The 23,554-nt window shown below is 44.6% G+C and overlaps 1 protein-coding gene across 2 annotated transcripts; it reads left to right on the plus strand.

Moving 5' to 3' along the window:
- Positions 1-40: 40 nt before the first annotated feature.
- Positions 41-13,712, plus strand: ZFP3 (ZFP3 zinc finger protein). Of its 2 annotated transcripts, XM_066363350.1 has the most exons (3): positions 72-170; positions 877-986; positions 11,875-13,712. In XM_066363350.1, the coding sequence occupies exon 3, from the start codon at positions 11,883-11,885 to the stop codon at positions 13,386-13,388; it is 1,506 nt and encodes a 501-aa protein (XP_066219447.1). In that variant the 5' UTR covers positions 72-170; positions 877-986; positions 11,875-11,882; the 3' UTR covers positions 13,389-13,712. The 2 variants fall into 2 exon arrangements, with proteins under 2 accessions (XP_066219446.1, XP_066219447.1); XM_066363349.1 differs by lacking the exon at positions 877-986 and having other exon boundaries at positions 41-170.
- The last annotated feature ends 9,842 nt before the right edge of the window (positions 13,713-23,554 follow it).

The raw sequence follows: 23,554 nt of genomic DNA on the forward strand, positions 1-23,554 counted from the left end.
CTCCAGCTGAGTGCGGCGCTCTCTGATTGGCTGGAGTGTCGCTCGGATACCGGAAGTAGCCGATGCCCGTCGCCAGTGAAACCAAGACAACAGCTGCGGGTTCTGTGCGAGCGGGTGGAGCTGACCCTGGAGTCTGAGCGAAGCGAGCGTGGGGCGGTAGGCTACCTGCGGTGAGAGCTTGTTCTGCCCCTGCGGGCGGGCGGGAGGAGTGCGCTAGGCTCCCGACTTCCCGGCCCGCGAGCCGAGCAGAAACCCAACATTTAGGCCCGTTCCTGATCCGGGTTCGCTCAGTGACCTTGGACTTTATGGTCAGACCGGGCCTCCATTTCCCACCTGCACGCAGAGGTTGTGGGGCCTGGACTCTGCCACGGTCCATCCCCTTTGTGGTTCCGTGCCTGTTAGCCGCGGGGGCAGCAGAAGCAGGGGCACTCCCTTCCTCGGTCCCCAATTGGAAGCCAGTGGGAGCTATGGTTTTCTGACATACCATTCCCAAGTAAACTGCGGGGATGAAATGGCCGGGCAATGTCAAACACCTAAGGCCCCCATGTCACAGTGTGTCTTGTGTCAGCAGACAGGATATTGGCTCATGAGGGTTAGTTTTGGTAAGGAGACAGCTGATAATAAAGCCTTCTTGATTGTGGGAACCAGGGGGAGGACAGCAGAAAGGAAGATAATAGTGCTTTAAATTAAATATCATCCCAATGGGAAAAGGAACCTTGATTTTTACAAATAGTTATTGTCATCGGCTATGTTTCAGACATCGTTCTAGGCTCTTTAGATACAAAATGAATGAAATATCCAGTTAGTCCTCAAGGGTATCACAGATTCTTTATGTAGATAAGACGTTTACAGATTCATTTAACAAATATTTGCCAGGTATTTGACATGTGCTAGGCGCTGGGAACACCAAGATGAATGGAACATCATCCTTGCTCATGTTATAAAGAAGAAAGCAAATATGAAAATAGACTGCTAGTACAACGAAGGTAACTGCTATGAGATGAAGAAGCCTTAGGGGCAGGGGCAGGGAAAAAAAACAGGAGGGACTGTCTGTGCTTGAGCCTCATGAGTCCTGTGTATGTTAAGTGCACAAGGTGGGCAGGCAGCTGGAATAACCTGTCTGCAAAGGCCAAGGAGCATTCAAGAATAGGAAGTGTTTGCACTGCAGGACCATGAGCATGACTGCAGCTTTCAACCGTGATTGGAGAGCATGGAATAGGAGATGGAAAGGGAGACAGGCCTGACCAGGAGGGCATTATGAGCCATATTAAGTTTTTATTCTGTAGGTCTAAGGAAGCAATGAACAGGAAGCAACATGATAACTAGGATACAAAAGAAAGAGTTGAGTAAAATGCTGCTTCGGAGGACCAAAAGAAAACCTTCCTGCAGGTGTTAGTGGAGACTTTGGGGAGGATGTGATTCTTATACTAAATCTTGAGTATCTGGCCTTTCAGAAGATAAGGGAAAGTATTTTTATCAGTTAAAATGCTTTTGTCAGTAAGTAAGGCTGTGCATCGAGCTAGCTTAATGCAATATATAAACTCTCATAGACTTAAGACAACAGGTAAAGTGATTTCAGGACTGACTTAATACCTCAGTGCTGGCTCCATTTCGCCTCTGTTTTCTTAGCCCTACTGGCCTTCATCCACAACTTGGGAGTGAAATGGCAGCAGCAGTTCCAGGCCACCATATATAGAAATCTCTTCCTGTGACTTCTTTCAGAATGGCAGGAAACTATTCCCGGAAGGTCCCAGCAAACTTACTGAGAATATTACTGGGCCAGATGAAGGCATATGCCCATTTCTGAACCAATCCCTGCTGTTCTGAACAGTCACTAGCAAGGGGGATGGTATTCATTTGACTGGGTTAACTCAGTTGGGGTTCACTCCAGGAGCTCTGAGAGCAAGGCCACTGCAAACTTTTTCCTCAAATACCCCATAAAGTAATTTGAAAAGTTTTGCATCCCCTTACATATATGTAAGTTGACATCCAAAAGGTTTCATTTCTTTTGTCATAAATTTGAGTAGTTGCAAAGGGTACTATTTTTTATGTATTATAAATATTTTTTCTTTTTTTTAATTCATTTTAGAGAGGAGAGAGAAAGGGAGAGAGAGATACAGAGAGGGAGAGAGAGAGACAAAGAGAGAAGGTGGGGAGGAGCTGGAAGCATCAACTCCCATATGTGCCTTGACCAGGCAAGCCCAGGGTTTTGAACCGGCGACCTCAGCATTTCCAGGTCGACGCTTTATCCACTGCGCCACCACAGGTCAGGCGGTGTATTGTAAATTTTAACATTTCAAAATTAAACCTCATCCAGTTTCCTGGATACCTGCCCTGGGTTCCTTGTGCTCACCACATTCTTCACCTTCTCTGTAACCTACTTCTATTAGCATCATACTCTTCCCTCCTTCCCCCCATGTCATTTGCTTCTCTGTCTCAGTCATCTCAACTGTGTCCTGGCTAACATCCTCAAGTCCCTCACTCCCTCATTCTTCCACAGCTTATATACTCAGATTCCCAGCCTGCTCCGGGGCTGTCAAAAGTGTTGCTGGAGAAAGACGGGAAAGCATGCTGATTGGCTTCTCACACTGATACTGTCCAGCATACTTGTCCCATAGGAGGTTGTGAGGGTTTAACAAGCTATTATTATCTAAGTTGCTTAGTGCAGTGCATAGTAAGTGCTCATCATCACTTTTCACATAAAAATATCAGTGCTTGCTTCCTCACTTCTTATCTACTCCAGCTCTGCACATACTACATTGAAGTTAGAATGTTTTCTGTTCCTTCATTCCTCCTGTACTTCCTGGCCTCTGAGGCTTTCCTTATCCCATTCTCTGCCCAGAATGCAGTTGTGCAGTAGTCTTTGAACTGAAACACATGGAGGGGGTACACAAACCCTTTCTGTAAGTCTATAGGCTCATGGATTGTTGAATGGGAATCATTTTCTAGATCCTTGACTTCCGTATTTATCCTTGCTTACCACCAATCTACTTAAGATTGGGCCTGTGGTCTATAGCTTTCTCTTTTCCTCCTCTACGAAAGAAAGACATACTTCTCACCCATGCCCTCCTAATTTTACTATGGTGTATTACTCTGGGGTAGAAAAACTTCTGTAGTATTACACAAAGGGAGAGGGAGAGTTTATTGAGGAAGTAAATGATTCCTGGACCTTTTGTAATTTAAGTACCAATCTTGCTTTCAACAAAATTTGAAAAAGACCAAATCAGACTGTAGGCTAATAGATTATTAAATTTTATTTTTATTATTATTTTTTACTGCTAATAACTATGATTTTTGGCTGGTAAGTTAAAGGATTAAGTGATATTGCTATTATAAGAAATTGTTGGTCCTGGTGGGAGGCTCAGTGGATAGAGTGATGGCCTGGCATATGGATGTCCTGGGTTTGATTCCTGTTCAGGGCAGACAAGAAAAGCAACCATCTGCTTTGCTCCTGTTCCCTCTCACCCTTCTCTCTTGCTTCCACTCCCGCAGCCAGTGGCTTGATTGGTTTGAACATTGGCCCCTGGGGCTGAGGATAGCTTGGTTGTTCTGAGTGTAGGTCTCAGGTGCTAAAAATAACTTGGTTGCAAGCATCAGCCATAGACGGGGTTGCTGGGTGTATCCTGGTTGGGGTACATGTGGGAGTCTGTCTCACTATCTCCCCTCCTCTCACTTAAAACTTAAAAAAAAAAAAGAGATTTCTAGAGCCTGACTGTTGCTAGTGCAGATAGAATGTCGACCTGGGACGCTGAGGTCCCAGGTTCAAAACCCTGAAGTTGCTGGTTTGAGCTTGGGATCATCTCTATGATCCCAAAGTCACTGGCTTGAGCCCGAAGATTGCTGGCTTAAGCAAGGCATCACTGGCTCCACTTGCACTGTGTTGCACCCCCCCCCCCCCATCAAAGCACATATGAGAAGCAGTGAACAACTAAAGTGATTTAATGTAATTTCTAACTCAGAAAATGGAATCTAGTCAATTTATTTTATCTTCCCTGTCTGTTTAAGGAAAGGTAGGAGCAGGGGGCAGTCAAGGTGGAGGGTAAGAAAAAATTAGAGCAAGAACTGGCAGTATACCTATCATACTGCAGCTTTATACATCTGTTTAGCTACTTGGTAGGCCAGACCTTGGATGAGGATGTCTGCACCAGATTAAGAGTGGGATAACTTCAGTCATTAAGACTATCTAACATGGCTCTGGCTGGTTGGCTCAGTGGTAGAGCAGTGATCCAGTATGTGGAAGTCCTGGGTTCAATTCCCAGTCAGGGCACACAGGAGAAGTAACCAGCAACCATTTGCTTCTTCTCCCCCTCACCCTTCCTCTCTCTCTCTCTCTCTCTTCCCTTCTTGCAGCCATAGCTTGATTGATTGAGAATGGCTCCATGGAGCCTCCACCTCAGGAACTAAAAATAACTTGGTTGCAAGCATGGGCCCCAGATGGGCAGAGCATAGGCCTCAGACGGGGTCATTGGGTGGATCCCAGATGGGGTGCATGTGGGAGTCTGTCTCTCTATTTCTCCTCCTCTCACTTAAAAAAAAAAAGGACTCTCTAACACAGTGGTTTCCAAACCTGGAGGGGCAACAGAATCACTTGGGGCACTTGTTAAAAATACAGATCCCGGCCCTGGCCGGTTGGCTCAGTGGTAGAGCGTCAGCCCGGCGTGCGGAAGTCCCGGGTTCGATTCCTGGCCAGGGCACACAGGAGAGGCGCCCGTCTGCTTCTCCACCCCTCTCCTTCTCCTTCCTCTCTGTCTCTCTCTTCCCCTCCCGCAGCTGAGGCTCCATTGGAGCAAAGATGGCCCGGGCGCTGGGGATGGCTCTATGGCCTTTGCCTCAGGCGCTAGAGTGGCTCTGGTCGCAACAGAGCAACGCCCCAGATGGGCAGAGCATAGCCCCCTGGTGGGCGTGCCGGGTGGATCCCGGTCGGGTGCATGCAGGAGTCTGTCTGACTGCCTCCCCGTTTCCAGCTTCAGAAAAATACAAAAAAAAAAAAAAAAAAATACAGAGCCCTTGGTCACTCCTGGAGATTCTGATTCTGAGTGTTCTGAGGTGGGAAATGAGTATTTTAACAGATTTCCCAATTGATTCCTATGTATCTAGCCTAGTTCCAGGCCAAGAATCATTTGTTAAGAATCATTCATCAAAAACAAATAAATAAATAAAAATCTTGCTCTGATTGCAAGCCTACTAAACAATTTTCAGAGTTTCCATGTGACTTCCCATTGTAGATTTTCATCTAGGCAATGTGGTCCTTTCAAAGTGTTATTTCTCATTGTTAATTAATAGGTGGGTATCTGGTTTATGCATCAGTATTTTGTGAATGAGACTTTCTGAGCCTGCTCTAAGGTTCATTGGAAAAAAAATCCAGGTCTGCAGAGTTGATGACCCTATTCTGAACTGTGGAGACCCACTAGAGGTCTCTTTGTCATCCCCCAGACTGAGGACCAAGAAATAGCTCTCTCCAGAAATAGCTAATTGCAATTTAGAAAAGTGAAGAAATGAGCCTGATCAGGTGGTGGCCCAGTGGATAGAGCATTGGACTGGGACGTGGAAGACCCAGGTTTGAAACCTGAGGTTGCTGGCTTGAGTGTGGGGCCGCTGGCTTGAGCTTGGGATCGTAGACATGACCCCACGGTTGCTGGCTTGAACCCAAAGGTCGCTGGCTTGAGCCCAACGTCTCTGGCTTGAGTAAGGGGTCACTTGCTCTGCTGTAGCCCCCCCCTCCCCCCTGTCAAGGCACATATGAGAAAGCAATCAATGAACAAGCAATCAACGAACAACTAAGATGCTGCAACGAAGAATTGATGCTTCTCATCTCTCTCCCTTCCTGTCTGTCTGTCCCTATCTGTCCTTCTGTCTGACTCTCTGTCTCTGTCAAAAAAAAAAAAAAAAAAAAGGAAGAAGAAATGAGAAATGTAAGTACAGGAAAGTATGTTTGGACATGTACATTTAGGCTATGAATAGGCCCTGGCCGGTTGGCTCAGCGGTAGAGCGTCGGCCTAGCGTGCGGAGGACCCAGGTTCGATTCCCGGCCAGGACACACAGGAGAAGCGCCCATCTGCTTCTCCACCCCTCCGCCGCGCTTTCCTCTCTGTCTCTCTCTTCCCCTCCCGCAGCCAAGGCTCCATTGGAGCAAAGATGGCCCGGGCGCTGGGGATGGCTCCTTGGCCTCTGCCTCAGGCGCTAGAGTGGCTCTGGTTACAACATGGCGACGCCCAGGATGGGCAGAGCATCGGCCCCTGGTGGGCAGAGCGTCGCCCCTGGTGGGCGTGCCGGGTGGATCCCGGTCGGGCGCATGCGGGAGTCTGTCTGACTGTCTCTCCCTGTTTCCAGCTTCAGAAAAATGAAATAATAATAATAATAATAATGAATAGTGGAGTGTTTCCATACGAGGATGAGGTTTGTTGTGTGGCTGTTCCTCTGGGAAAGTAAACCAAACGGAGACGGACTTTGCTTTGTATATGAGAAGGTACCTCTAAAGCCATATTTAACAAATGACATTAATATTGTGTTACTGGTAGAATGCAAAGCAAAAGAATGGCAAGATTGGCCCTGGCCGGTTGGCTCAGCGGTAGAGCATCGGCCTGGCGTGCGGGGGACCCGGGTTCGATTCCCGGCCAGGGCACATAGGAGAAGAGCCCATTTGCTTTTCCACACCCCCCTTCCTCTCTGTCTCTCTCTTCCCCTCCCGCAGCCAAGGCTCTGTTGGAGCAAAGATGGCCCCGGGCACTGGGGATGGCTCTGTGGCCTCTGCCCCAGGCGCTAGAGTGGCTCTGGTCGCAGTAGACCAACGCCTGGGAGGGGCAGAGCATCGCCCCCTGGTGGGCAGAGCCGCCCCTGGTGGGCGTGCCGGGTGGATCCCGGTCGGGCGCATGCGGGAGTCTGTCTGATTGTCTCTCCCCGTTTCCAGCTTCAGAAAAATACAAAAAAAAAAAAAGAATGGTAAGATGGGGTCAGATTTCATTGGGGAAGATTTTCTGGATTTGAATTTTGAACCAGATCATGAAGCTAGGAATAGGTACATACCTAACTTTCATATCTTTATCTTGTTTTACTGTGGACAAGTGATTTTCCATATGGTGTGGTCCAGATGTAGGTTCTATAAATGATGACTTTGTTAAGAGCTAGATGATGGAAAAGAGCTAGGAGAGATGAGGGTGAAAAGGAAAGGCAGGGGGATGGGGGGTGGACGTAGATAGGGACTGAAAAACCAGCTTATGGAACTTGTTCTTGGCTAAGTATTAGAGAGAATTTTTTTTTTTGAGAAATTTATTTAAGACAATATTTCCCAACTCAGATGATACCATGGATGAAGAAGATAGCTAAATTCTCTACAATGGGTCCTTACAATTATATGGGTACATATTATCTATAATTTTCAAAAATTTCAACAAAAAGGAGAAATCCAGCTTTTGGGTGCCCGCCCTTACTCCATGGGAAAGTGAGAGAAGGTGCCAAGGTGGCAAAAGTTGAAGAAGATTCTGGGTCGTTCTGAGGGGTAGCACAGAGAGCTTCTACAACTTCAGGATTCCATTAGGAACTTGAGTTGGAGGTGGGAGGTTGCAGAGGATGTTACCAGAGCTGCACTGATGAATGAGGAAGGAGGCCACAGGGCAGGGTGGTGGTAATAACTTCCATCCTGTGGATGACTGGGAGGTTGAGCAGAGAAAAAGGACAGTACAGAGGTCACCCCCAAATCACCACTTTCCCTTTCCCTTACCATTTGACCCTAGTCTCTTCTACCTCTCAGGGTCTTCATTTCTTCAGTAATCTTTTTCCTCTTAACTGCTGTCTCAGTAGTGGCACCATCACTCCTAATATAAACATGTTCAAATCTTTTCCATCATAGAAAATCCTCATTTGACTCTTTTTTGAGCTCTAATGCTACTGCCCATCTTGGTCCTCTCCTTTCATCCAATTTTTTTGAAAGCAGCAGCAAATTTACTCAAAAGCTCCCTGTCACTGGCTTCTGCTCTGTTATTCTACTGAATCTGTTTTTACAGACTGTGACTACATCCTATCCAAGTACTAACCAGACGAGATCGGGCACGTTCAGGGTGGTATGGCCATAGATGTGACTACTTAATTGTCCCAGTAGACATTTTCCAGTTCTTATTATGTTGGATCTTTCAACTACATGTGACACTTTAATTCCCCCTTGATGACTTCTGTGATACTGTATTTTGGTTCTTATAACCATTTTTTCTCTTCATGGCAAACTTCTCTTCCTTCATCCACCTCTTTATCATTAGAAATCTAAAAGGGGGCAGATATTTCAATCAAATAAGGATAATTTGAGAGGGTTTATTTGCAGAGAGGTTAATTATAAATAATATACATGTGGGCAGGGTGTTGAGGCAACTGTGGAGTGAGTGGTCACTAGCCCCAGGTCATAAGAAACAAGAGGTAGGAAAAGTGATTAGAGAACCTAGTTGAGACATTTGAGTAGGATAGACTCCTTGAGAATAGTAATGACCTTCACACCATCAGCCCATGGTGATTTCATAGGAACCAGGAGAATAAATACCCTGATCTTGCTCTCTTCCCTACTTCTGGCCTCCTGCTGGGCCTTTCCATTGGTGGAACACAACTAGATGCTGAAGATCCTGTTGTTGTTATGTGCTATATATGTTACCCTTCTGAGGTGGAGAGCAGGTGGAGAAAGGTAGCTCTGGAGGAGAAGGTGGAAGGGAACTGGAGTACCTTTAAATGTTAGCTTTGGCTTTTAGGTTCTGTTCTAGTATATCTGACAGTTCTCATAACATATATGCTGAGTACTCTTAGATCTATAGCTGTAGACTTCTCAATACTTTAGGCATATATATACATGGCAATGTATAGTTATATATATATATTTGTGTGTGTGTGTGTGTGTGAGTTCGGGAGGCAGAGGCAGACATACAGGCAGGAAGAGAGAGATAAGAAGCATAAACTCATAGTTGTAGCACTTTAGTTTTTCATTGATTGCTTCTCATAGGTGTCTTGACCAGGGAAGCCAGTGACCCTCTGCTCAAGCCAGTGACCTTGGGCTTCAAGCCACTGGCCTTTGGGCTTCAAGCCAGTGACCTTTGGGCTCAAGCCAGTGACTATGGGGTCCTGTGAGTGATCCCATGCTCAAGTAGGTGACCCAGCTAAATTCCTGGGGCCAGTGTACCAATTAGGATAGGTTTGTCTTCATAAATAAAGAAACCATAAGGATCAAGGAAGGAAGAGCTTATTTCTATCTTAAATGAAAGAAGTCCAGAGCCAGGCATTCTAGGGCTGCTATGGTAGCTCCATGGAATTATCAGGGACCCAGGTTTCTTCCAGCTTTGGTCCTGTCATAGGGTATGCCAATGATGCAAGATGGCACTCTAACTACCAGCTCATGCTGGTAGGCACAACATGGAAGAAGAGGGGGAAGAAGCGCTTCCCCTCATTATGAGGGAGACTTCCCATAAGTCCTGTGTCCTTTCATTTGCCTCTTACTGTTTTGTTGGCCAGAAGTTGGTCTCCTGGCAATACCTAGCTGCAAAGATGTCTGAGAATATATATATTTTTCTTTTAAGTAGAAGAGAAAGCTTATTTAGAAAGTTACAGAGGTAGTAAAAGTCAGCCATATAAGAAATGGGCTAAGTAAACAAGTTACAGAGGCAAAAGAAGGGCCCTTGCAGCTTAGGGAAGTACACTGGAAAATAAGATTTGAACAGGCATGCTCTGGGGGTGGCAGGGGAGAAGAGAGGAGAGAGAGAGGGCTGAGAATTTATTTCTTTAGCTAGGCTTATTGCTGTACTAAATAAATCATTATTCTGTTGCTGATGAGGTAGGGAAGAATGGATATTGGGATAGACAACTAAGCATTTGCTACAGCCTTTTGGAAGTTTTAAAAAAGTATAGGCTTTAGAGCTATAAAAATACTAAGAAAATTTCATAAAGGGGCCAATTACAAAATTAATATGTATATAATAATCAACAGCATTGCTATACATAAAAATAATAACCAGTTAGAAAAATATACAAAAAATGTACTAAAAGAAAATTTATATAGAGACATGATGGATACAGAACATCAGGATAAGTTAGGAAATTTTGCAAAATTGTACTAACATTTATTTAGAAAATTATGAAAGTAGGAAATATGTAATAAAGAAGACAGAGAGAACTTCCTCTAACATATTAAGTTAAAAAAATTTTATTTATAGATTTTAGAGAGAGGAAGGGAGACAGAGAGAGAGAGACAGGAACATTGATCTGTTCCTACGTGTACCCTGACTGGACTGAACAGGTAACCTCTGCACTTTGGGATGACACTAACCAACCAAGTTGTCTGGCTAGGATTAACATATTGAAAATAAAGCTATAATAGGTTGAACAGTTTGATATTAAGAGAGGGAGTAGACAGATGAATAGAACTGAATAGTGCTGCGACCAGTGCAGGGAAGGGAAGACCTGAGTGGGGGTGATGGAGGATGAAGGAAAACACAGAGACATAGATCAAGTTTGGGCCAGGTGGGACAGTGTGCTCTGATAGAGACACAATGACCCCAGCTCTGTTTTCAGGCTGGCAATCTCTTGGGGCTTCGAACCTGGGTCCTTTGTTATCCCAGTCCGTCACTCTATCTATTGTGTCACCGCTGGCTCTGCTTTGGCGTCAATGCCATGAACAGCCTTCAAGTGGTTTCAGTGACCTTGTCCTGCCAGGTCACTCAAGGTCGAGCAGGTCCCTTCCTCTGCCTTCAGCTGCACGTAGGCTGGACGCATTCAGATGCAGTGGCTGTCTACAGAATAGAGTTGGAAATTGACCCAGAAATGAGCCCAAATATATATGGTCCTTTGGACTATGAGATAGATGGCATTTCAAATCAGTAGGGAAAAGAAAAGTAGTTATTTTACAATTTACTAGCCATCTGGAGAAAGTTAAGCTAGAACCTTACTTTAACCAACTATAAGGGAGCTAAGGGTCTGTGTTAGCATAGCCAAGTCATATAAACCTTTCGAATGGGTACACATACAGTCCCATTCTGCAGAGCTGGTGAGTGCCATCGGACTGGGCTCAGGAGAGTTCCTCTTGCTACTTATTTTATGGATGCTTTTTCTATAAATCCAAAAGTTGTTTGTATTAGTTATTTTTTCCCCTTTTTCCCAACTTTTTTCATGTACCATGTATTAATATGGCCACCATTTTCCCTAAATGTTTTCTTACCAAACCTTAAATTCTGCCCTAATTCAACTGTTACTATTAATGGAACTTTTTCAGCATTTCCTTACCATCTATTTCCTCTCCTTAACTCTCTTCTTCTGATAATTTCTCTCATTCTTTTCAGTCAGCATTTGCTGTTTTGCTGTTTGTTTCTTCTCTTAACAGCATTCTACAATTTCACCAAGACTGTTTTTTTTTTGCATTTTTCTGAAGCTGGAAACAGGGAGAGACAGTCAGACAGACTCCCGCATGCGCCCGACCGGGATCCACCCGGCATGCCCACCAGGGGCGACGCTCTGCCCACCAGGGGGCGATGCTCTGCCCATCCTGGGCGTCGCCATGTTGCGACCAGAGCCACTCTAGCGCCTGAGGCAGAGGCCACAGAGCCATCCCCAGCACCCGGGCCATCCTTGCTCCAATGGAGCCTTAGCTGCGGGAGGGGAAGAGAGAGACAGAGAGGAAGGCGCGGCGGAGGGGTGGAGAAGCAAATGGGTGCTTCTCCTGTGTGCCCTGGCCGGGAATCGAACCCAGGTCCTCCGCACGCTAGGCCGATGCTCTACCGCTGAGCCAACCGGCCAGGGCTCACCAAGACTGTTTTGAGTGCTGTGAGAACCATGCCAAAGCTGCATGCTCTTCTAGCATTAGCTTCATTTAGATATGATATAGCCAGTTCACATACTTACCCTCTCTCATTTCAGATTGTCAGATGGGGACTGAGAACAAGGAGATAATTGCCAAGGAAGAAATTTCTGAAGAATCTGAGCCACATGGGGCAATATTAGAGAAACCTACTAAGGTAGTTTACAAGGGTCACAAGTTTGAAGCAGCATGTGAAGAAGACTTGGAGGGGTATTTAAAAGAGTCTACAGAAGAGATTATGGAGCAGATGTCTCCTCAGGAGAGCAACTTTGCATCAGGATTGATTATCTTTAAGAAATCACCCTCCAGTGAGAAAGACCAAGAGAATGAGAGTGAGAGAGTCTGTACCCCGAGCCCAAACCTGATTACACATCAGGGAGATATTACAGCAGAGGCAGTTAGAACATTTGCCACTTCTGGCCAAAACTTCATAGAGAATTTAGAACCTAACAGAACACAGAGAACTGCTGTGGGAGAAAAGCCTCATTCATGTAAAGAATGTGGGAAAGCCTTTAATCAGAATTCACACCTTATCCAGCATATGAGAGTTCATAGTGGAGAGAAACCCTTTGAATGCAAAGAATGTGGAAAAACATTTGGAACTAACTCAAGCCTTCGCAGGCACCTGAGAATTCATGCTGGAGAGAAACCCTTCGCTTGTAATGAATGTGGAAAGGCCTTCATTCAGAGTTCGCATCTTATCCACCATCATAGAATTCATACTGGGGAGAGACCTTATAAATGTGAAGAATGTGGTAAAGCCTTCAGTCAGAATTCAGCTCTTATTCTACATCAGAGAATCCACACTGGAGAGAAACCATATGAATGTAATGAGTGTGGGAAGACCTTTAGGGTTAGCTCACAGCTTATTCAGCATCAGAGAATTCATACTGAAGAAAGATATCATGAGTGCAACGAGTGTGGCAAAGCCTTCAAGCATAGCTCAGGCCTTATCAGACACCAGAAAATTCATACAGGGGAAAAACCCTATTTGTGTAATGAATGTGGGAAAGGCTTTGGTCAGAGTTCTGAGCTTATCCGGCATCAAAGAATTCATACAGGGGACAAACCATATGAATGTAATGAATGTGGAAAAACTTTTGGCCAGAACTCAGAGATCATTAGACATATTAGAATTCATACTGGTGAGAAGCCCTATGTATGTAAGGAATGTGGGAAGGCCTTTAGGGGGAACTCAGAACTTCTTAGACATGAGAGAATTCACACTGGAGAGAAACCCTATGAATGCTTTGAGTGTGGAAAGGCTTTTAGGCGGACCTCTCATCTTATTGTCCACCAGAGAATTCATACTGGAGAGAAACCTCATCAATGTAATGAATGTGCAAGAACCTTCTGGGACAACTCTGAGCTTCTTCTCCACCAGAAAATTCACATTGGAGAGAAACCTTATGAATGTAATGAGTGTGAGAAGACATTCAGCCAGCATTCTCAACTTATCATACATCAGAGAATTCACACTGGAGAGAAGCCTTACGAGTGTCAGGAGTGTCAGAAGACCTTTAGTCGGAGCTCTCACCTCCTCCGACATCAAAGTGTTCATTGTATGGAATGATTTGCAAAATAGGAAACTTTCTGTGGAAGAGCTGAAGTCAGACTTATAATCTACACCCCAAGTTCTCAGATCAAATGAATGGACAGAACCTCCTCTGTCCTGATTTTTATTTAAGCAGTTGCTCAAATAGGATGAGGCACTTTTATGAATTATTCTTTGAGAAGTTTTAATGTACTGAGTTAAATCATAAAAGCTGTTTCAGGTCTTAATTCTCCTCTGTCCCTTTTTCCTTCCCTTCTTCCTTCCTCCCCTAGTGGGTCACATACGGTTTGGGGTCTATGTGCCAGCCATTTAGCCTAAATTGTTATTCTTCAGGAAAAATGGAGGAATGTGATTCCACCACCTTCTTCTTTTTTTTTTTTTTTTTTTTGTATTTTTCTGAAGCTGGAAACGGGGAGAGACAGTCAGACAGAGTCCCGCATGCGCCCGACCGGGATCCACCCGGCACGCCCACCAGGGGGCGACGCTCTGTCGCGACCAGAGCCACTCTAGCGCCTGGGGCAGAGGCCAAGGAGCCATCCCCAGCGCCCAGGGCCATCTTTGCTCCAATGGAGCCTCGCTGCGGAAGAGGAAGAGAGAGACAGAGAGGAAGGAGAGGGGGAGGGGTGGAGAAGCAGATGGGCGCTTCTCCTGTGTGCCCTGGCCGGGAATCGAACCCGGGACTTCTGCACACCAGGCCGACGCTCTACCACTGAGCCAACTGGCCAGGGCCCCACCACCTTCTAAGAATGAGAGTTGACTCATTGATTGCTATCCCCTGAAATGTTGGGAAGTTGTAGCCTAGAAGAAACATCTTTTTCTCTTCTCTAACATTTAGCACTGGAATAATATAGGTTTTCCTTAGCTTCAGAATCTTTCAGATATGCTATTACATTCCCTTAGAAGATGGCAGCACTAATGAAGTGGCAATCTTTGAGTCATTTCCTATCTATTGCTAGAAGAGGGTGCCATGATGGAGGAAACTGACAGCCAATTTACAGGATCATAAATAAAGGACTTTAGAATCTAGAGGGGCTGATGAGCAAGGCCAGGGGGTGATAAACAGACTACTCAGCATGGGCGAAGCAGCTCTTTAGCAGCTATTTTTCATTTTGGGCTACTCAGACTGACAGTGCCCAAGAACTGGACTGCATTCACTTTTGGCCCCAGCTACTGTTGCTGCAGACAGATCCTGTGTCAGGAAGTAGCAGAGAGGACTGCAGCTTCACCATATCAGGCACCTGGCCACAGTGATGAGCTGGTTCACCTGAGTGACCAGGGTCACATGCCAAAGCACTTAACTCATGACCTGGACCCCCCTGGACTGATAGGCCAGTATGTGATGGCCTCTCTTTACTTTGCCTTTGGCTTTGGAATTCTCTTCCTCATTATCTCTACATGAGATTTCTGTGTCCTCCTATGTGTTTTTTTTTTTGAGGGAACCCATGCTCAATTTTTCACATGTCCTTGTTTACGGGGCAGTGGGTAGGAGTGGGAATTGCACTAATGGGGATCCAGCAGGCTTAGGGTCTGGTTTTACAGCTAGACCTTGATCAAGGCACTTCATCTGCTGGCCCCTAATTATCTCTTCTGTAAAGCGAGGGGAGTTGAACTAAATGATCTCTGAAGTTTCAACTAACCCAATAGTACTTTTGACTTATCTTCAGTGTTCTATTCTTTAATCTCTTTATTACATTAATACTAATCACTAGTATTTATTGAGTGTTTACTGTGTGTCAGGCATAGTGCCTGACAGTTTACATTTTTACTTGAACAGCACCTCTATGATCTAGGTACTCTCCCTTTTAAAAACAGCTTGAGTACACTTTACATACTATAAAATTCAAATTTTAAGTGTTGAATGCTTTTTACTTGATTTACAGTTGCACAGCCATCAATGATGTGGGTACTCCTACACTAACTTAAAAGATGAGGAGGGGCAGGCGGGATGGTAAGTAACGTACCCATGATCACACAGCTGCTGAGTGTTAGAGCCAAAACCGCAACCCTGGTCTGTGCTCTTAACCACTGTGTTGTGCTGTGGCTGGTGAATTCATCACTGCCTTATTTGAAATCATTTGCACATTTTATATTCTTAATTGCTATGTGGATTTGAATATAATGGATTCATATCGTGTGCTTGGGAAAATAACTGGCCACAGCCAAAATCCACCAAGTGGGTTTATTCTGTACCCCAATATATGATCTCCCAGGTTCATACCCTTGGCTTGAGAAAAGGGCTGCACAAGTAAACAGTTGATTACACAGTTTCCACATCCTTCCAGGTACTCTTGCCTTTAGCAGTCAAACTCTTAGCAGAAGTTCTTTTTTTTTTTTTCCCTTGGAGAAGCAAATGGGCGCTTCTATGTGCCCTGGCCAGGAATCGAACCCGGGTCTCCCGCACACCAGGCCAACGCTCTACCGCTGAGCCAACTGGCCAGGGCAGCAGAAGTTCTTTGACTTACCTCTTTCTGTAGCGTGATTACAAGTGCAGTGAAATCTCAAGCTCAAACTGAATTGTAGCCAGACCATATCTTTCTCACATGAAATCTGGATGTTACCTATCTCTTTAACTTCCGACTTCTGTGTTTGCATACTTATTTCTACGTTCACCCCTTACCAGCCCTTGATATAGATGCCAGTGCCTCTTCAAGCTCCCCCCAAAGAATCCCCCTACACAAACACATCCATGAGTAACACTGTCCTGATGATGCTGTTGTGGAAGAGGTGAAGAAGTGGTTCACATCTCACTAGACATTTAGTTCTCAGAGGTCCCTTGGCTGGACTGCCACTGTAGTTTTTTCTCGGTCTTTCCTCATGGGATTCAGTCACCTTAGTTCCTTTTTTCTTGTCAGCTATCCAATCCCTGCCCCTCTGCCCCAGCTCAATTAGCTTTTTCTTTTCACCCTCAATACCCTGAATTGTGCCTCCATGCCCCATGCAGAGCCTCTTTATATTCCTATTTCACCCCTTTGGTCCCCCTTCAATTATCTTAAACCCACTGCTCAGAAAAAGAAAAGGTCCTTCAGTTAACAATACACTCATCTGAGACATTAGAAGGCAGTTTAGTGATCAATTTGTGTTGTACCGAAGCATCTTTATAAAAGGGTAGGTCTCACTTTTCAAGAAGAATTTTTTTTAAGAAGAATCTTCCAACAAGAGAAATTCTTTTTTTTTTCTTTACAGGGACAGAGAGAGAGAGAGAGTCAGAGAGAGGGATAGATAGGGACAGACAGACAGGAACGGAGAGAGATGAGAAGCACCAATCATCAGTTTTTCCTTGCAGCTCCTTAGTTCATTGATTGCTCTCATATGTGCCTTGACTGCGGGCCTTCAGCAGACTGAGTAACCCCTTGCTTGAGCCAGCGACCTTGGGTCTGAGCTGGTGAGCATTTTTTATTTTGCTCAAGCCAGATGAGCCCGTGCTCAAGCTGGCAACCTCAGGTTCTCGAACCTGGGTCCTTGGCATCCCAGTCTAATGCTCTACCACTGCGCCACCGCCTGGTCAGGTGAGAGAAATTCTAGTGAACAAAATTATTTCTACTTTGTTATAGGTACTGTACACACATACTGTAACCTCATTCTCTACCCTTGTCCACCTCACCCAGTTACCTCGGGAAGATTTCTCTCATTTGTCTCCCTCTCTATGTACTTGGGAGTCAAACCCTAACCATAATTTTGACTGGTGATCATTCTGTGCAAGTGGAATTCTCTGAAGAGAGAAAAACCTGAATTTCCTTAATTTTACATCCATTTAAAAATCCAGGTCTCACAATCTCAAAGCCCTGTCTACCCAGAAATACCCTCACACTTTTTGCAGCTCTATCCCTGTATGTTTTTATCCTCCTCTGTGAACAGTTTTACCAGTATACTAACTTTGGATAAGGAAAGTATTTCTTTACAATGTTACTGATTTGATCCCTTTCTAATGTTTATTATTCCAAAGTACATTGTTTCATTAGTCTTAATAATTTTGTATACCAGTCCCTATCCTGTAAGTTTCACCCTTACCTGAGTGCCCCAACCTGCTGTGCTCTGTTAGCCTCAGGTTTGAAGAAGCTATTCATTTTGTTCTTGATTTCCTGCTCTGCTTGAGGAGATCTTTTATCTTTCCTAACAAGACAAGCGTTACTTTTGTGTGTGTGTATGTTGTAGTTTTTCATGATTAACAACTTAATGTGAGATATTCTGGTCATTTTAATGGTCCAGTTTTTTGTTTTTTAAATGAGAGGAGAGATAGACTCCTGCATACGCCCCAACCAGAATCCACACCCGGCAAACCCTGTCTGGGGCTGATGCTCTAAGCTATCCTCTGTGCCTGAAGCTGATTCTTGAACTAACTGAGCCACTGGCTGTGGGAGGGGAAGAGGAAGAGAAGGAGGAGAGGGAGAGGAAGAGAAGCACATGGTCAGTTCTCATGTGTGCCCTGACCAGGGATCAAACCTGGGAGGCTGCACTCTGAGTTGATGCTCTATCCACCAAGCCAGGGCCTTCATCTTGCTTTAAAATGTTAGAGCTCCAGATGCCCTTCTATGTGTCAACAGTAAATTTCCATTTTCTCATTTAAACCTCATAATTACTCCACGAGGTAGATTGTTTTATCACCATCTTATTAATAAGGAAAATAAATATCAGAGGGCTTATATAATTTGCTCTAGTCCTGAAGCCAATACACTGTACTGGGATTCAAACCCATGTCTGTGCTCCCTCTACTACACCAGATTGCCTCTTTTTTTTTTTTTTTACAGAGACAGAGAGAGGGATAGATAGGGAGAGACAGACAGGAATGGAGAGAGATGAGAAGCATCAATCATCAGTTTTTTGTTGCGACACCTTAGTTGTTCATTGATTTCTTTCTCATATGTGCCTTGACCGTGGAGCTTCAGCAGACTGAGTAACCCCTTCCTCAAGCCAGCGACCTTGGATCCAAGCTGGTGAGCTTTGCTCAAACCAGATGAGCCTGCGCTCAAACTGGCGACCTCAGGGTCTCGAACCTGGGTCCTGCGCATCCCAGTCCGATGCTCTATCCACTGCGCCACCACCCGGTCAGGCTCTTTTTTTTTTTTACATTTTTATTTATTGTTTAGAGAGAAGAGAGAAAGAGAAAGACAGGAACATCAATCTTTCTGTATATGTCCTGACCGGGGATTGAATCAGCAACCTCCATGCTCAGGCTGACACTCAAACCAACTGAACTATTCGGCCAGGACCAGATTGCCTCTTTTTTTTTTTTTTTTTTTTTGTATTTTTCTGAAGCTGGAAATGGGGAGGCAGTCAGATAGACTCCCGCATGCGCCCAACCGGGATCTACCCGGCACGCCCACCAGGGGGCGATGCTCTGCCCCTCCGGGGTGTCGCTCTGCCACGACCAGAGCCACTCTAATGCCTGGGGCAGAGGCCAAGGAGCCATCCCCAGCGCCCGGGCCATCTTTGCTCCAATGGAGCCTCGGCTGCGGGAGGGGAAGAGAGAGAGAGGAAGGAGAGGGGGAGGGGTGGAGAAGCAGATGGGCACCTCTCCTGTGTGCCCTGGTCAGAAATTGAACCCGGGACCTCCGCACGCCAGGCCGACACTCTACCACTGAGCCAACCAGCCAGGGCCCAGATTGCCTCTTTTACTTGCTTATTTTATACTTGTTCTAAATGCAATACCACCATTAACTGAGTTGATTTCACATTTGATGTTTTAGTTACATTTACATTTTTCAATATCTTTCTCATGAAAGAACTGTACTGTTTGTTTCAACTTTGTGTGAAATGGGATTAAGAAAACAAATCCTCACATTCCATAAAATGGTATAAAAAGATAACTTGCCTTTTTTTTGTTTGTTTGTTTTGTTTTGTTTTTTCAGAGACAGAGAGAGAGAGAGCCAGAGAGAGGGACAGACACACAGGAACAGAGAGAGATGAGAAGCATCAATCATCAGTTTTTCGTTGCGACACCTTAGTTGTTCATTGATTGCTTTCTCGTATGTGCCTTGACCGTGGGGCTACAGCAGACCGAGTGACCCCTTGCTCGAGCCAGAGACCTTGGGTCCAAGCTGGTGAGCTTTGCTCAAGCCAGATGAGCCTGCGCTCAAGCTGGCGACCTTGGGGTCTCGAACCTGGGTCCTCCGCATCCCAGTCCGACACTCTATCCACTGCACCACCGCCTGGTCAGGCGATAACTTGCCTTTTTAACGTCAGGTTGGACCCTCCTACGAAGCTCTAAATAAGGACCTGACCACGAGTAATGTAGTGTTTTCCTATTTACTAGGACCTAGCAGACTAGGAGATGGGCAAGTTGCTGGTGATGTTTCCTATTAATATGCAAAACAACTTTTAACAGACTGAAGGGAGACTTTGTTGCCCTGGGGCCATTAACTTGCATTTAAATATTCACCATTGACCAAACATTGTTCTTCTTTACCTCATGCGGTAACCCTGACAGCCTTAATTACATCTCCAGATTGCCTCTTAAAACAGTTACTCAGACCTGATCTGTGGTGGTGCAGTGGAAAAAGCGATGACCTGGAAAGCTGAGGTTGCTGGTTTGAAAGCCTGGGCTTACCTAGTCAAGGCACATATGGGAGTTGATGCTTCCTGCTCCTCCCCCCTTCTCTTTCTCTCCCTCTCCCTCTTCTCTCTCTAAAAATAAATAAGTAAAATTAAAAAAATGTTAATCACATTAAAGTTTTCTCTCAGGCTCTGGGTTCCCCTGGGGCCACTGCCCACATCACACTGAAATGCTTATTTACATGGCTCCAGGTGATTGCTGTTCTAAATACCCACAGGCAGGGTTTCTTTTTTTGTGTGTATTTTTCTGAAGTGAGAAGCAGGGAGGCAGAGACAGACTCCCGCATGCACTCGACTTGGATTCACCCGGCATGCCCACTAGGGGGCAATGCTCCGTTGCAACCAGAGCCATTCTAGCACCTGAGGTAGAGGCCAAGGAGCCATCCTCAGTGCCTGGGCCAAAGTGTCTGGGCCAACTTTGCTCCAATGGAACCTTGACTGCAGGAGGGGAAGAGAGAGAGATAAAGAGAAAGGGAAAGGGGAAGGGTGGAGAAGCAGATGGGCGCTTCTCCTGTGTGCCCTGGCCGGGAATTGAACCCAGGACTTCCACATACTGGGCCGACACTCTACCACTGAGCCAACCAGCCAGGGCCCAGGCAGGGTTTCTTGAGCATGGTACTTCTGCTACTTGGGGCCAGATAATTCTTTGTTGGGGTGGGGGAGGACTCTGTATTTTAAGATACTAGCAATGTTCCCCAGTCTTTAGTTGCCAATATTTTCTTTCTAGTTGTGACAACCAGATGTCTCTGGACATTGCCAAATGTACCCTGGAGGCAAAACCATCCCAGTTGAGAACTACTGATTTCTTCCATCATCTTACAAGCTACTCCCACTGAAGAAAGGCATGAGAATGAAATTCTCCTTGCCTTGGGGCAGTGAATATACTATACAGTGTACAGATAATGTGTTGTAGAATTGTGCACCTGAAACCTGTATAATTTTGTTAACTAGTGTCACCCCAATAAATTAAAAAAAAACCTCTTGCCTTACATTGTCCCTTTCAGTAGCTTTCTTATTTGATGACTCATGAAAATTCAGATATAATATGCCAGTAGTTCAGAGCACTAGAAATATTTAAGGATTGTGTACGATTGCACAGACAGGCAGGGCCCAATTACCAAATTAGTTGGCAGCTTAAATGATGACCTCTCTTCAAAATTCTATTTAGACTCCCCAATTCTCAAAATGTGCCCAATTACAAAGTTCTGGTTCAAGACAAAACCACTCTCCCTATAATCTAACCTTTCATAGAAGATGCTTTCTTCTAATTCCCACCAACTCATGTCATCTAAATTCTGCCCTGGCACTCAGTCCTATCTGGGTCCCTAAACCTACTGTTCTCTTGTCTCTTGCTCTTTCATTTCTTGATACTCCTAGTAGTCACTACTGTTTCTCTGGGGAAACTCCGCACTTGACTCTTGTGTCTTGGCCTTCAGTTATCTTGTTGTCATTTCTGTTACTTGTTTTCTTTCAATTAGTGGCTCATTCTAATTAGCATTTCACATATGCATACACATTTTTTTTTTTGTATTTTTCTGAAGTGAGAAGGGAGGAGGCAGACTCCTGCATGGGCCAGACTGGGATCCACCCACAAGCCCTTTAGGGGGTGATGCTCTGCCCATCTAGGGCATTGCTCCATTGCAAACAGCCATTCTAGTGCCTGAGGTGGAGGCCACTGAGCCATCTTCAGCACCAGGGCTAACTTTGTTCTAATGGAGCCTTGGCTGCAGGAGGGGAAGAGAGAGAGAGAAAGGAGAGGGGAAGGGTAGAGAAGCAGATGGGTACTTCTCCTGTGTGCCAACCAGGAATTGAACCCAGGACTTCTACATGTTGGCTGACACGCTACTGCTGAGCCAACTAGCCAGGGCTGAGAAGTGATTTCTATTGAAATGACAGCCAAACATTTTTTTTTTGAGGCATAGTTTTAAATCTGGTGAACTGTCATGGAATATTGGGAGGAAAGTGTAGTGTGCAAGTTATTGTCTTTCAACTCCATACCTACCCTTCTTTGCTTTGCTTGTGTTACTGGATCTGGATCATTTCTCCTTTGCCAGCTGGCACAAGATTTAGGTTTTTATCAATAGTGGATGCTGGAGGGACAATGTAAGGCTATTGAAAAAGAAAGAAATAAAAAACGACTTTAGTTTTCTGACTTGAGTAATGGGTGGGATATGGTGCTGTGTACAAAGATAGAGGACACCGGAAGAAGAGTAAGTTTTGAAGATGGAAAGAGTAGATTTGAAGATTTGAAGATGAGTTGAGTTTTGATCATCCATTGGTCTAACAGGACTAATAAGACAGAGATAGAGCAAGCTCAAGGAAAGTCAAGGGGCTGTCAGTTTCCAACACCACACCACAGATCAGACCAGCCCTCCTTCAACAAAGAGCTGAAGAATCTTGCTTCCAAGAGTCAAAGCCATTGGGAATCCTTAATACTCTAATTCCACTGAGCTCTTTAAAAAGTTATCATGTTTTGTTTTGTTTTTATTTTTCAACTGAAACTCAGAAAACTCAGAGTGTATGGATTCTAAATTAGAGGATAGTGCCCTTACCCGGTGAGACCAGCTATGCCTCCTCCTCTAGCATCTCATCCTTGTAGAGATTCCATTGAGCGTACCAGCATCCTTTTGTGATTCATTCACAACACATCCTGCAGCATCTTGAATTCCTGAAATAGAAGTTCCTGCTCAATAAATTCCCAACAGAGAGCTAGTAATAGATAATCCATACCCTCTCTTCTTTTTTTGTATCTCTACTATTTCCCTCATTATTCTTAGTCTCAGTAGATAATATTGCCTCTCCCTTTAACAATATATGAGACCAAGATCCAAGATGGTGGTAGAGTAGGTGGAAAGGTCTTCCTTATGAAGAAGAGGAAAAAAAAGATTAAAAATATGAACAATAAAAAGGCAATAAATATGTATCTATCTATCAACAATTGAATCTAAAAAACAAAATAAACTAGGAGAATAGAAACAGACTCACAGATAGAACATTCTGATGATTGCCAAATGAGAAGGAGTTGGGGGGTAGATGAAAAGGTGAAGGGATTAAGAAGTACAAATTGGTTGTTACAGAATAGTCATGGTGATATAAAGTTCTGCATAGGTAATATAGTTAATAATCTAATAATTATGCATGGTGTCAGAGGGTATGAAATTTATCGGGATGATCACTTAGTAAGTTACATAATGTCTGATCAGGTGTATGGGTATACACCTGAATCTAATATAATATTGCATGTCAACTGTAATTAAAAACAAAAAATAAAGCACAAGAAACATTTCAGGCCAGAAGGATTGGCAGGAATATTCAAAGTGATGAATAACAAGGACCTACTTTACCTAGCAAAGCTATCATTTAAAACTGAAGGAGAAATAAAGAGCTTCCCAGATAAGAGAAAGCTAAAGGAGTTCATTACCACCAAACCAATATTACAAGAACTGTTAAAAGATCTTGAAGAAGAAGAAGGAGGAGGAGAAAGAGGAGAAGGAGGAGGAGGAAACAGAGGAACATATTTATAAAGAATAAAATGGCAATAAATATATACTATCAATAATCACTTTAAGTCCTGGTTGGGTAGCTCAGTTGGTTAGAGTATTTTTCCGATATGCCAAAGTTGCAGGTTCGATTGC

This window comes from Saccopteryx leptura, chromosome 2 (genome assembly GCF_036850995.1).
Source record: "Saccopteryx leptura isolate mSacLep1 chromosome 2, mSacLep1_pri_phased_curated, whole genome shotgun sequence".
Lineage (NCBI taxonomy): Eukaryota > Metazoa > Chordata > Mammalia > Chiroptera > Emballonuridae > Saccopteryx > Saccopteryx leptura.